This window comes from Entelurus aequoreus, linkage group LG25 (assembly GCF_033978785.1).
Source record: "Entelurus aequoreus isolate RoL-2023_Sb linkage group LG25, RoL_Eaeq_v1.1, whole genome shotgun sequence".
NCBI lineage: Eukaryota > Metazoa > Chordata > Actinopteri > Syngnathiformes > Syngnathidae > Entelurus > Entelurus aequoreus.
Window position 1 is genome coordinate 19,807,626 of NC_084755.1, and position 15,072 is coordinate 19,822,697.

At 40.8% G+C, this 15,072-nt stretch overlaps 1 protein-coding gene across 1 annotated transcript in view; it reads left to right on the forward strand.

The window, feature by feature from the left end:
- Positions 1 to 15,072, forward strand: part of abca3b (ATP-binding cassette, sub-family A (ABC1), member 3b) — a 98,521-nt gene that overhangs the window by 71,191 nt on the left and 12,258 nt on the right. The window contains exons 21-26 of the mRNA XM_062036582.1: positions 5,150 to 5,354; positions 6,749 to 6,968; positions 9,275 to 9,433; positions 10,504 to 10,676; positions 10,744 to 10,878; positions 13,999 to 14,193. Coding sequence (XP_061892566.1) covers positions 5,150 to 5,354; positions 6,749 to 6,968; positions 9,275 to 9,433; positions 10,504 to 10,676; positions 10,744 to 10,878; positions 13,999 to 14,193 — 1,087 coding nt within the window. The remainder of the gene's footprint in view (positions 1 to 5,149; positions 5,355 to 6,748; positions 6,969 to 9,274; positions 9,434 to 10,503; positions 10,677 to 10,743; positions 10,879 to 13,998; positions 14,194 to 15,072) is intronic.

Genomic DNA, 15,072 nt, shown 5'->3' on the forward strand with positions numbered 1-15,072 from the left:
GTACTTTTAAATGGACTACAGCCTTTCAATAAATTGAACAAAACAAACATCCAATATGCAACTTTTTCCACCTAAAAAAAGGCTAAACTGCAGATAGTGAGGTCCTCGGCTCTGGCGCAGCACCACGGACACACCACTTGTCTAAATAGAGAACACAATCAATTAATCCTCCAAACACCTTCTGTACGCGGGGCCCTAGCATGTATCAACTCGCCTCCCTCCCACGGATAATATCAGACGATTTGACTGTGAGGTTTGTACTCAAATCATACTCCATCAAGCAATCGTCGAATCTGCAACTATTTGAAGACAGACATAAACATAACTAAAATAGAATGCATCCTGTTCCAGTGTCCTTTTTAATGCTTGCTGAATATGTTGCGTGACTTTAGATTTGGGTAAAATTTGGAATTGTATGCCGCAGTGGTTCTTAACCTTGTTGGAGGTACCGAACCCCACCAGTTTCATATGCGCATTCACCGAACCCTTCTTTAGTGAAAAATAAAATGATGGTTTTTTTTTCAAATTCAAGACAAAGTTATATGTTTTTGGTAACACTTTAGTATGGGGAACATATTCTAAGTAACAAAGACTTAATTTATAGTTTTTTGGTTAGGGTTAGGGCAAGAGGGTTAGGGTTAGAGGGTTAGGGTTAGAGGGTAAGGGCCAGGGTTAGAATAAGGCCATGCCGAATACGGCATCAATAAGTACTTAATAATGACTAGTTAAGAGCCAATATGTTACTAATTTGCATGTTAATAAGCAACTAATTAATGGTGAATATGTTCCCCATACTAAAGTGTTACCATGTTTTATTACTAGTGCACAAAATGAACCGTGCATGAACATCACCTTGTTCAAAGAACAAAACCAACACAGTGCATAAACTCACAACAAATTACACACTTGCAAATCAGTCAGCTGTTGCCGTATCCGTAATACGCCGATAGGGAGAAGTTTTTATTTACAAGATGAGTCGGGTGTGTCTTGACCTCCACCGAACCCCTGAGCCCGACTCACCGAACCCCTAGGGTTCGATCGAACCCAGGTTAAGAACCACTGCCTTAGAGGCACTCAACTTTAGACGTTTTATATTTTGTTTTTTCTTGGGGCATGGTTGCCTCCATTTAAAGACTATAATGGACATAGCAGTTTGCAGCAGGCTTCATATTAAATGTGTTTAAGACAAATAATTTAAAAAAACCACCAACGGCTGACACATGCCACCAGTTCAAGAGAATAGATTCAACCACCAAATGCTTACAATTGTCACAATAAAAAGCCAAACTTTGTAAAAAAACAAAACAAAAAAAAACTGCTGTTGTGCTGATTGGTATTATGTGCGTTTATGGCTGCCCTGCAGAGACGCACACAGGCAACCCGTCACCACCCACAGTCGAGCTAGGATTTAAAAAGAGATGCCGCCTCGCCCTCGCAACTTGGCGTTGTCCTTATTAGCCGTGCACATACAGTGAGTGGGGCGAATCTTTCATGGTTGAACCAGGTTATGATGATTGGCTCTTAAGGCTGCTACCTATCCACTGCAAACTGCACCATTAGGTCCATTGAGCACCTCTATTCTAGTAACTATGGTCTCTAGTTGCCCTGGGTCGAACACCATTGGCATTAACAGCTGCGGCTGTAGGTAGGTAGGTAGGTAGGTCTTTATTGTCATTGCACAAGTACAACAAAGCTTTGTTTTCAACACAAACCCGTTCAAGATTAGACAAACAAACAGTGTACAAGGTTACACAACAGGAACGCTGATGGGTCGCCACAAGGCGCCCCCGTAAAAGATGGTGAAAAAGGAAAACGCTGGGGGAGGATGAGTAAAAAAATACAATCTAGACCTAAGGGGTCCCAGGAGTGGGAAAAAACCTCCATAGCAAAGCACACTGCAAAAAGTCAGTGTTCAAAAACAAGAAAAAAGAAATACAAAAATGAGGGGTATTTTATTTGAACTAAGCAAAATGATCTGCCAATAGAACAAAGAAAATTTGGCTTGTCAAGACTTTCCAAAACAAATAAAATTAGCTAACTTCAATGAACCCAAAAATACCTTAAAATAAGAATATTCTCACTAATAACAAGTGCACTTTTCTTGGTAGAAAAAAAAGACACCTTTTTGCTCAATATGTTGAAAAATATTCTTAAATTAAGTAAATGCTAGTGCCATTATCTTGACATAATGATATGCGCTCTGCATTACATTTCTTGAAACCAGCAAACTTATACTAAAAACTAGTTTATTTTTCTTAATGGAAAGGCAACAAGGCAACCGCTTGTTACTCTCGGGGTCTCCTAGCCGCTCAGGCAAATCATATGGTCTAAAAATGCATTTTTCCATCGATAACATGACATCATCGCGCCAACTGCGTGCTCTTTCAGTCAATTAGTGCGCATATATACAGCCCGGCCCCTGGCCCAAAATTTTTTAATTGTAATTTTGAAGAATTTATCTAAATATGCATGAACTATTTCTGTTCAAAATTGTTAGAAATGTCACATGTTAAATGTTTAAATATTAACTGTCAGTTTACTGTACTGTGCCAACTGTACTACTATATGAGTACGTATTTTCTATTGTTTCATTGAAAATAAAACAGCAAAGTCCGTTTGGCCGTCGTCTGTTTTAATTATGAGACACAATTGTGTCAAAGTCATGATTTTTTTTTTTCATGCTTGAAATAAGAAATTATTATTTTTAAAAAGTAGTTTTATACTTGTGAGTGTTGATGACACAGCTTTGCAACAGTTGATATTCTAGTTTCAAGCATGTTTTACTCAATATAGGTCATCAAATCTCAGCAACAAGCTCTAATACCTTACTGAGATCATTTAGGACCAAAACCCTTAAAATAAGTAAAACACTCTAACATAAAATCTGCTTAGTGAGAAGAATTATCTTATCAGACAGAAAATAAGCAAATATCACCCTTATTTGAGATATTTAATCTTACTTAGATTTCAGTTTTTGCAGTGCACATATACATATTACAACATCCATCTCGAGACTTGCAACAGAGGGGAGGGAGTGGGGGCTACGGTGGCAGGCTGCAGCTCTTCAGGCGCTGCCTAGCCTACCATCACTCCTAAGGTATTCGCGTCAAGGGCGTTGGATGGGGGTGTGGGGTATGTGTGTGGCGTATATTTTTTTGTGGATGCATGTGTGTGTGTAAGCCTGCCGCGTGTCTCTTGTTCCGCGGCCTTGGTGTTCTTGCCAGTCAGTCCAAGTTGTTTTTGTTTTTTAATTAAATCCACAAGATAGCAGACACTGATTTTGAAGTATAATGAGGGGGTCAGCATCTTGCAGTTTTATCGACCCATACATTCACTTTAATGGTTTCACTACTCAGCGGTTGGTGTGAAAGTTGTGTGTTATACTTGCCATACTGTTGTTTACAATGAACTCATCAGCAGTATTAATGCTGGCGAAGCAGTTTGCTCCTCATCGCTATTGGTTATGGTGCTGCTGTGTTAATAAATCAACCTAGAGGTCAAAGAGAGGTACATTTTCATTTTCGCTTTCTCATGTCCTCCAAGTCATTATTCATGTTAAAATGTACATGTTATTGTGGAGGGGGGGAGTGGCCTGCGGGCCTGCAGCGAGGCGGGGTGTGCCAGGACCGGCCTCAAAGTCAGCGACAGGTGCGTAGATGGCCTACCTGGTAGGTAGGCCATCTAGATCATCTAGATCTACTATCTAATCACCTGTCGCTCTGTATAAGCAGCAACCGGGAGGAGAGACGTTGTTGGAGCTGGGGGAGAGCGAGAGCACGAGGAACATTCACAAAAAGACGATTGCTGAAAAGCATTAAGAGACTTGTTTGGGAAAAATAAAACCGTCTTGTAACAATGAAACGGGCTCGCCTGGAAATGCTTGGTGGTCTGGAGGACCCACGGAAGGCAACTTCCACAATTTGCCTCTGTCACCGCCGCGAGCACGCTCGCAAGAGCTGTCAGGGAGTCGGCTTCTTCCGCCTCAGGTGGTCCGGCCATGTTGGGCGCCAAATTGTGGAAGTTGCCTTCCAGTGGGTCCTCCAGACCAGTGGTTCTCAAATGGGGGTACGCGTACCCCTGGAGGTACTTGAAGGTATGCCAAGGGGTACGTGAGATTTTTTTTAAATATTCTAAAAATAGCAACAATTCAAAAATCCTTTATAAATATATTTATTGAATAATACTTCAACAAAATATGAATGTAAGTTCATAAACTGAACATCAAATCAAGTAGGCTATTCCATTCATTACCATAAACCCAGAGTTTCCCCCATGCCATGATGGTTTGACCCTCACTAAAATGTCTGTCAAAAAGAACTGTGAAAAAAATATGCAACAATGCAATATTCAGTGTTGACAGCTAGATTTTTTGTGGACATGTTCCATGAATATTGATGTTAAAGATTTCTTTTTTTGTGAAGAAATGTTTAGAATTAAGTTCCTGAATCCAGATGGATCTCTATTACAATCCCCAAAGAGGGCACTTTAAGTCGATGATTACTTCTATGTGTAGAAATCTTTATTTATAATTGAATCACTTGTTTATTTTCCAACAAGTTTTTAGTTATTTGTATATATTTTTTCCCAAATAGTTCAAGAAAGACCACAACAAATGAGCAATATTTTGCACTGTTATACAATTTAATAAATCTGAAACTGATGACATAGTGCTGTATTTTACACTTTTATCTCTTTTTTTCAACCAAAAATGCTTTGCTCTGATTAGGGGGTACTTGAATTAAAAAAATGTTCACAGGGGGTACATCACTGAAAAAAGGTTGAGAACCACTGCTCCAGACCACCAAGCATTTCCAGGCGAGCCCATTTCATTGTTACAAGACGGTTTTATTTTTCCCAAACAAGTCTCTTAATGCTTTTCAGCAATCGTCTTTTTGTGAATGTTCCTCGTGCTCTCGCTCTCCCCCAGCTCCAACAACGTCTCTCCTCCCGGTTGCTGCTTATACAGAGCGACAGGTGATTAGATAACAAGGCCCAGGTGGGCCATCTAGGCACCTGTCCCTGACTTCGAGGCCGGTCCTGGCACACCCCGCCTCGCTGCAGGCCCGCAGGCCACGCCCCCCTCCACAGTTATATTAAAGTAAATATTTTTTTTAATTAGGAAGTAACAGCCACACTCTGCTTTCTGTAGGGGAAAGACAGGCTTCATCATCGCCATCAATCTGATGTATGGGATGGCCTCCTTGTCCAGCACTTTTGCGCTGCTGCTTGTCACAGAGTCGGCCATTAAGTCTAAGCACGTGCAGAAGGTCAGCGGCGTCTACCTGTCAAACTTCTGGTTTTCCGCACTGCTGTGGGACCTGGTAAACTTCCTGTTGCCGTGCCTCCTCATGCTGGTCAGTAACACAATTGTAAAAGTCATCATGCTTCCACTTTGTATTGCGATAACGTTAAAGGCCTATTGAAATGAAATTTTTTTATTTAAACGGGGATAGCAGATCCATTCTGTGTCATACTTGATCATTTCGCGATATTGCCATATTTTTGCTGAAAGGATTTAGTAGAGAACATCGACGATAAAGTTTGCAACTTTTGGTCGCTGATAAAAAAAAGCCTTGCCTGTACCGGAAGTAGCGTGACGTCGCAGGCTGGAGGGCTTCTCACATTTCCCTATTGTTTACAATGCAGCGAGAGAGATTCGGACAGAGAAAGCGACGATTACCCCATTAATTTGAGCGAGGATGAAAGATTTGTGGATGAGGAACGTCAGAGTGAAGGACTAGAATGCAGTGCAGGACGTATATTTTTTCGCTCTGACCGTAACTTAGGTACAAGGGTTCATTGGATTCCACACTTTCTCCTTTTTCTATTGTGGATCACGGATTTGTATTTTAAACCAAACCACCTCGGATACTATATCCTCTTGAAAATGAGAGTCGAGAACGCGAAATGGACATTCACAGTGACTTTTATCTCCACGACAATACATCGGTGAAGCTCTTTAGCTACTGAGCTAACGTGATAGCATCGGGCTCAAATGCAGATAGAAACAAAATAAATAAACCTCTGACTGGAAGGATAGACAGAAAATCAACAATACTATTAAACCGTGGACATGTAAATACACGGTTGATAATTTCCAGCTTGGCGACGCTTAAAAATGCTGTTGCTAACGACGCCATTGAAGCTAACTTAGCAACGGGACCTCACAGAGCTATGATAAAAACATTAGCTATCCACCTACGCCAGCCAGCCTTCATCTGCTCATCAACACCCGTGCTCACCTGCGTTCCAGCGATCGACGGAAGGACGAAGGACTTCACCCGATCATCCGTGCGGTCAGCGGCTAGCGTCGGCTAGCGCGTCTGCTATCCAAGTCAAAGTCCTCCTGGTTGTGTTGCTTACAGCCAGCCGCTAATACACCGATCCCACCTACAACTTTCTTCTTTGCAGTCTTCATTGCTCATTAAACAAATTGCAAAAGATTCACCAACACAGATGTCCAGAATACTGTGGAATTTTGAGATGAAAACAGAGCTTTTTTGTATTGGATTCAATGGTGTACCAATACTTCCGTTTAACTATTGACGTCACGCGCATACGTCATCATACATAGACGTTTTTCAACCGGAAGTTTAGTGGGAAATTTAAAATTGCACTTTATAAGTTAACCCGGCCGTATTGGCATGTGTTGCAATGTTAAGATTTCATCATTGATATATAAACTATCAGACTGCGTGGTCGGTAGTAGTGGGTTTCAGTAGGCCTTTAACATCTGTTCCTCTCCTAGGGGGTGTTCCAGGCCTTCAGCGTGGATGCTTTTGTCAAGGACAACCGGCTTGTGGATGTGTTGTTGTTGCTTCTGCTGTACGGTTGGGCTGTCGTGCCTCTCATGTACCTGATGAGCTTCCTCTTCTCGTCTGCGGCTACTGCTTACACCCGCCTCACTATCTTCAACATGATCTCTGGTACCGCCACCTTTTTAGCTGTCACCATCATGGATATACCAGGTAAGATTTTGGAAGGGTCTTAAATAGTGCAAATGGGCCATGCCGTTTGCGCCCTTCTGAAAAAAAATGTGTAAAAGCACGGTCAAATATATTTTCACTGAGCAAAGTTTCCTGCACGGTGATCTGATTTAAAATTAAAATTAATGCAAAAGATGACCTTATTATCCTTAATACTGAAAAAATAGTATTTGTTGCCTCTGCTCACTTGTTACTTTGCTTTAAATGGACCTATGGTGATTTTAATCTACACATGAAACACTTCCTTGTGGTCAAGATCATATGTATTGGATATGCTTTGGTGTAAATTCTGGGTAAATTTTGCTCCACACTCGTTTTTTTGAGTAGGTTTGTTGGTGGAGGTGTTCCTAGATTGCAAATGAAGCATGAAGCCACGCCCCATTCTCCCCAAAAGATATATATATACTGTACACTATATTGCCAAAAGTATTTGGCCACCTGCCTTTACTCACATATGAACTTGAAGTGCCATCCCATGGAATTGTCCAAAATGTTTTGGTATTCTGGAGCATTCAGAGTTCCTTTCACTGGAACTAAGGGGCTAAGCCCAACTCCTGAAAAACCAACCCCACACCATAATTCCTCCTCCACCAAATTTCACACTCGGCACAATGCAGTCCGAAATGTACCGTTCTCCTGGCAACCTCCAAACCCAGACTGGTCCATCAGATTGCCAGATGGAAAAGCGTGATTCGTCACTCTTCATGGACGTGGGCTAATTGGAAGGTCACATGAAGTTTGGAGCTCTGTAGCAACTGACTGTGCAGAAAGTCTTTGCACTATGCGCTTCAGCATCCGCTGACCCCTCTCTGTCAGTATACGTGGCCTACCACTAGGTGGCTGACTTGCTGTTGTTCCCAAACTCTTCACTTTTCTTATAATAAAGTTGGAATATTTAGGAGCGAGGAAATATCACGACTGGATTTGTTGCACAGGTGGCATCCTATGACAGTTCCACACTAGAAATCACTGAAAGCGGTCCATTCTTTCACAAATGTTTGTAGAAACAGTCTCCATGCCTAAATGCTTGATTTTATACACCGGTCCAAGTGATTAGGACACCTGATTCTCATCATTTGGATGGGTGGCCAAATACTTTTGGCAATATAGTGTATGTATATATACTGAATGTCGCACGTTGGATGTTATGCAAATGCTAGGATTACCCTTTTTTGTGTGTGTGTGACCCCCCTTTGGCTGAGAGTTTGACGTAATGTCCAAATAAGTATGTCCACCTCGCTGCGACGTCGCAACATAGCCAGACTGCAAAACCCTGCAAACCAACGCATCCAAAACTGCTTTCAAGCTCACACCAAAGTGCATGAACCTTATGATTTGACTATGATCATAATTTTAGTATCCAACATTGTAACATTTATAAGCCAGAAAAGACAACATTTTATCATAGGTCCCCATTAATAATCATTTACATCCTTCAGAAATGCAATATATTTATTTTACATATTTGTATTACTTCTTGTCCCAGCTATACTTAGTTAATTTTCTTTAAAACAAGAATTTACATTTAAGTTTCTAGGTCTTTGCTCACTCCAGTTCCCCCATTACCCAATCTGAAAAATTTACAATATTCCACAAGTCGCATGGTCTATAGGAAATTGCAATGTTGAGATCCTCTGCAGGTCTTTGATTGATTGATTGATTGAAACTTTTATTAGTAGATTGCACAGTACAGTACATATTCTGTACAATTGACCACTAAATGGTAACACCCGAATAAGTTTTTCAACTTGTTTAAGTCGGGGTCCACGTAAATCAATTCATGGTAAACCGGACTTATTTATTTTTCTGTATTAAAACGTTAACCGATATTTTAAAATCACAGCACAGTCTCATTACCAGAACTGTTTGTTTATTTTTGAAACAATTGTTTTTTTTAAAGAATCACTCTAATGTGCTTAGTGTCAACATGCTGTTAGCACGAATGCCATGTATTTGCTACTCAGATGCTAAAAATTCACCCCTGTTACTTTTTGAAATTCTCTAAAGGAGCCTTGACAAAATGGATGCACCAATACACATTTTGAGTAGCTTAATTTATTTGTGTGTTTTTACATTAAGAGTAATTCAAGTTTATTTTCAGAATTTTCTAAAAACAAATCACACTCTAATTTCGTGGAATGGCACATATACACACCAGAAACCTCACTAGATCCACCTGCATCAGCCATACCTGCAGTTGTATTTACTTTCTAGCAGTGTAAAATTGTTTTGTCCGATGTGCAAGGTGAGGGATGAAAATAATTTACTGTCCTTGTCTTTCTCTTTAGAGTTACACCTGCAGAACCTGTCCCGCCTCCTGGATAAGGTGTTCTTGATCTTTCCCAACTATTGTTTGGGCATGTCCTTCTGCCAGTTTTACCAGAACTATGAATTCAACTCGTTTTGCATGACCAGCCCAGTCACTCAGACTATCTGCAAATACTTAAGTAAGTGCAGCCACACTGTGGTGTGGTTGTTTTATTCTTGCGCAGTATGTGCTTTGAATTGTTACAATAATGCAATGTGCTGCCCACACTCACCAGTTTATGTGATGGATGTGTGTAATAATGAGTTTTTGTGGGGGCGGTGCTAAAAAATATCTATTAAAATGAACAGACTTTATTTTTATAATGACAATAAGTATTACATGGGTCTAGATCAGGGGTGTCAAACTCATTTTAGATCGGGGGCCACACGGAGAAAAATCTACTCCCAAGTGGGCCGGACTGGTAAAATCACGGCACGATAACTTAAAAATATAGACAAACTTCAGATTGTTTTCTTTGTTTAAAAACAGAACAAGTACATTCTGAAATTGTAGAAATCATGTTGTTTTTTTTACACTTACATGTTGCAGTTAATAGACTTCTATCTTTATTTGTTGTTACTTATATTTTCTGAATAAATTATATGGTAATGTTCATCAGTCATTGGTGTTCATTTTCAATCTATCAAGATAAAAAACTTATATCAATATCAAATTACAGTATGTGGTTTGATCATTTTCCTCGACTGGTGCACTAACCTTATGTGGTTTATTTTGTACATATATAGCATCATCTACAACGATACAAAGAATTGCTATTGCGACATCCAGTGGACACATTTAAAACAGCTGTTTCTTTCATTCATAAATTTCAGGTACATTTTTATACTTAGCAAACTCATCCCGCGGGCCGGCTAAAACCTGTTTACGGGCCTGATCCGGCCCCCGGGCCGTACGTTTGACACCCCTGGTCTAGATACTCTTTAAGGGAAGCACTTTTTTTTTAAACTAGGAAAGTATTTTGTTATTGGAAATATTGGTTTTGAAGACAAAATAGGGAACATCAAGCCAAATTAAAAGTTATAACGTATTGGTTATCTACAAGAAAGAGTTTAAATATTAGAAACACACCATGGAATATACACATATACAAAGTACAATAATAGCATTGAATATCATAACATGTACCTAATGTTGTGTCTGGCAACTGTATTTCTACCACAGACAGTGTATGTTTTTCTCTCATTGTAGATATAACATACCAAACAAACTACTTCTCCATGTCGGCGCCAGGCGTGGGGCGCTTCTTGCTGGCTTTCTCCGTTCAAGGAATTGTCTACATCATTTTGTTGTTCGTGATCGAGCTGCAGTGTGTCCACAATCTACGGCGATTGCTCTCCTCTCTTTGCAGGAGTAAAAAACAGGTGGGGATTGTGCAAAGGTGATATTTGAAACTTCACCAACCAATTCTCTTTTTTGTGTGTGTGTTAGTTATCTTTTATAAGCAATGCGGCACTGCTGCCTGAGGATAGAGACGTTGCAGACGAGAGGAAGAGGGTCCTGGAGTGCCAGCCGATGGTGGAGTCCATGGTCGGGAGTCCTCTCATTCTGCAAGAACTCAGCAAGGTGTGTAACCTGAGCTGCATGGCTGAAACTGTTGCTGCGTTTGAGATTACTGAAATGTAGTTTCGTCACCAAACTACATTTGACCAAATGATATCACACAAACAGGATACAGTGGTCTATCTGCACATTAATTGCAATACTATTAAGTATGTTAGTTGTGGCGATGCCGCATCTCAGCTGTTGGCGGGATTCCAGGAAGCAGAGAATTGATTGATTGATTGAGACTTTTATTAGTAGGTTGCACAGTGAAGTACATATTCCGTACAATTGACCACTAAATGGTAACACCCGAATAAGTTTTTCAACTTGTTTAAGTCGGGGTCCAAAAGAAGGTAGGCTAAGTGTAAGAACGCGGTCCCTTTATTAGCTACCAGGCAGAGTTGAAGTAACACAGGTTCGCTCGGTTTTATTTATGATTTATTTTAATGTCGTAACAACTATTTTAATATGATTTTGAGTAGAGATGTCCTATAATATCGGCCGATAAATGCTTTAAAATGTAATATCGGAAATTATCGGTATCGGTTTTAACCTCCAGATTTTCCCGGGAGACTCACGAATTTCAGTGCCCCTCCCGAAAATCTCCCGGGGCAACCATTCTCCCGAATTTCTCCCGATTTCCACCCGGACAGCATTATTGGGAGCGTGCCTTAAAGGCACTGCCTTTAGCGTGCCCTACCACCTGTCGTCACGTCGCATTTCCTCCATACAAACAGCGTGCCGGCCCAGTCACATAATATATGCGGCTTTTACACACACATAAGTGAATGCAAGGCATACTTGATCAACAGCCATACAGGTCATACTGAGGGTGACCGTATAAACAACTTTAACACTGTTACAAATATGCGCCACACTGTGAACCCACACCAAACAAGAATGACAAACACATTTCGGGAGAACATCCGCACCGTAACACAACATAAACACAACAGAACAAATACCCAGGACCCCTTGCAGCACTAACTCTTCCAGGACGCTACAATATACACCCCCCGCTACCACCAAACCCCCCCCGCCCCCACATCTCCCGAATTCGGAGGCCTCAAGGTTGACAAGTATTCTCTAGTATACTCTGGACTGAAGCTGTGTGCCTTCATTGTTTTTGTAGCTGTTGTTTTGAGGCATGTTTAAAAAAATAATGCACTTTGTCAAAGTATAGTATTTCCCATAGTTGTAGTGGGTATCAGGATTATCTCAGGGAGAGCATGTCCCAAATTCCAAGCTGCTGTTTTGAGGCATGTTAAAAAAAATAATGCACTTTGTGACTTCAATAATAAATATGGCAGTGCCATGTTGGCATTTTTTTTCCATAACTTGAGTTGATTTATTTTGGAAAACCTTGTTACATTGTTTAATGCATCCAGCGGGGCATCACAACAAAATTAGGCATAATAATGTGTTAATTCCACGGCTGTATATATCGGTATCGGTTGATATCGGAATCGGTAATTAAGAGTTGGACAATATCGGAATATCGGATATCGGCAAAAAAGCCATTACCGGACATCTCTAATTTTGAGTAAAGAAAATGAAAATATGAAAAAATGGAAATGGAACACTTTGGCATACAAACGCTAATGAACCAGCACTAAAGGAAGGGACAAGGTGGAACTAAATAGAACTAATTAACAATGTGAAACAGGTGTGCTGACAGGACAAGGAATGCAAAGGTGTTGCAAACAGGAAATCCTCCCAAAGCAAGAGCACCAGGACAGTAAATGATACCGAACAGAAAAATAAAGAACAAAATCCAAACTGTCCCGTAGGAGCATGACAATTACAATTAAAAATAGATGCATGGATAATACATCGTTTTTTTTGTGTGTTTAGTGTGTATTTGTTGACGTTTCCTAGTTCAAGGTCAGAAGTATAAAACAATCGCAGTTTTGCAGCAAATGAAAAGTGCCAATGATGTCAACAAATATGAAGGAAATTATGGTTTGTGGTACATTTTGGGTTCCTCCCATTCAATTTGCAGTGTCACACGAATGTGAAGACCAGGGGTGTCTAACTCATTTTAGATGGGGGGGCCACATGGAGAAAAATCTACTCCATAATGGGCCAGACTGGTGAAATCACGGCACGATAACTTAAAAATAAAGACAACTTCAGATTGTTTTCTTTGTTTAAAAATAGAACAAGCACATTCTGAAATTGTACAAATCATAATGTTGTTGTTGTTTTGTTTTTTTTACAATTACCTGTTGCGTTTAATAGCGTATATACTTTATTTGTCGTTATTTTTATTTTCTGAATAAATTATGTGATAATGTTCATCAGTCAACTCCATCCATCCATCCATCCATTTTCTACCGCTTATTCCCTTCGGGGTCAGCTACAATCGGGCGGAAGGCGGGGTACACCCTGGACAAGTCGCCACCTCATCGCAAGGCCAACACAGACAAACAGACAACATTCACACTCACATTCACACACTAGGGCCAATTTAGTGTTGCCAATCAACTTATCCCCAGGTGCATGTCTTTGGAGGTGGGAGGAAACCGGAGTACCCGGAGGGAAACCACGCAGTCACAGCGAGGACATACAAACTCCACACAGAAAGATCCCGAGGCCGGGATTGAACTCACGACTACTCAGGACCTTCGTATTGTGAGGCAGACGCACTAACCCTTCTTCCACCGTGCTGCCCTAGTCAACTCATTGGTGTTAATGTTCAATCTATCTAGATAAAAAAATTATGTCAAAATCAAATTAAAGGATGTTATTCATGTAGTTTGATAATGTTCCTCGACTGATTTACTCACATCATGTGGTATATTTTCTACATAAGTAGCATCATATACAAAAATACAAATAATTGCTATTGCGACATCCAGTGGACACATTTAGAACAGCTGTTTCTTTCATTAAGAAATTTAAGGTCCGTTTTTATACTTAGCAAACTCACCTGTTCACGGGCCTGATCTGACCCTCGGTCCGTACATTTGACACCCCTGGTGAAGACTGTTGAATAATCAGGCTATCTCTATCCTTTAGGTACCACGTCAGTTATTTTACTACCATTCATCTTGACAATGAAAACCTGCCTATGAATACAAACCATACACAATTGGCACCGACACCAGACTTACTGAGTCTCCTCCTCTTCCTCTCCAGGTGTACAGCAGCGGACAGACTCTCCTCGCTGTGGACCGCCTTTCACTTGCCGTGGGGAAAGGAGAGTGTTTTGGCCTGCTGGGCTTTAACGGCGCTGGAAAAACCACCACCTTCAAGATGCTGACTGGTGATGAAAGCGTGACCTGCGGGGACGCCTACATCGACGGCTACAGCATCTTAAGAGACATCAAAAAGGTTAGTACAGAGGGGGGCGTCAAATTATATGTGTGTGCATTGTAGAATGGAAACGAGATAGTCAGCAAGACAAAATCACTTCGGCCAAGGGTCGCCAACCCGTTGATTGTGATCGACCAGTCGATCTTTGGGACCTTACCGGTCGATCGCGAAAATATTAGGGACATTTTTTTACTATTAATAGGACATCAGTGACACCTCTACCCGGAGAGTGACCAACAGACCACGCATTTTAACCTCTGGACATGCCCGCACGCCTCTGCCTCTCTCTCCTTAGCCTCACATTTGCTGCTCTCGACACCGCTGCCACACCCTCCGAGCAAGGCTGCTGCCACACACTACACCCGCTCGTCTCGCAAACGCGCTTTGCACAAAAATCATCGAGCTGCAACAATGCATTAAGGCTGACTGTTGCAACTCATCGGACAGCATTCAACATTCAACAACTCTTCCCTCAAGCACGAGTCCATGACCATCATTGCTCGCATTCGACAGGAAGCGAACGAGCCAAATTGTCCGTGAACATTGCTCCAGAACACGGATTTTGTGTTGATTTATTGTGCATACAAAAGTGAAAACTGACGTGTGTAAAGGCAGTAATACAAACGTATATGATAAAACAAGACAGCAGCTAAAGAACGACGTCCCCGTTCAAACATGAAAAACTGACGTAAGTAAGTAGTCATTTTATTTCAGACCCAGGGGGATCCATATCACAGAAAAAGAAACCATACAACAATAAAACCCGAATAAAAGAAATACAAGCAGAAATAAAATAAATTTTAAAAAATTGTACACAGATTAAATAAATAAAAAAACACTCCACAATATTCAATGACATCCATGTGACTCGCGTCCCATATGTAACCATAGGATGAA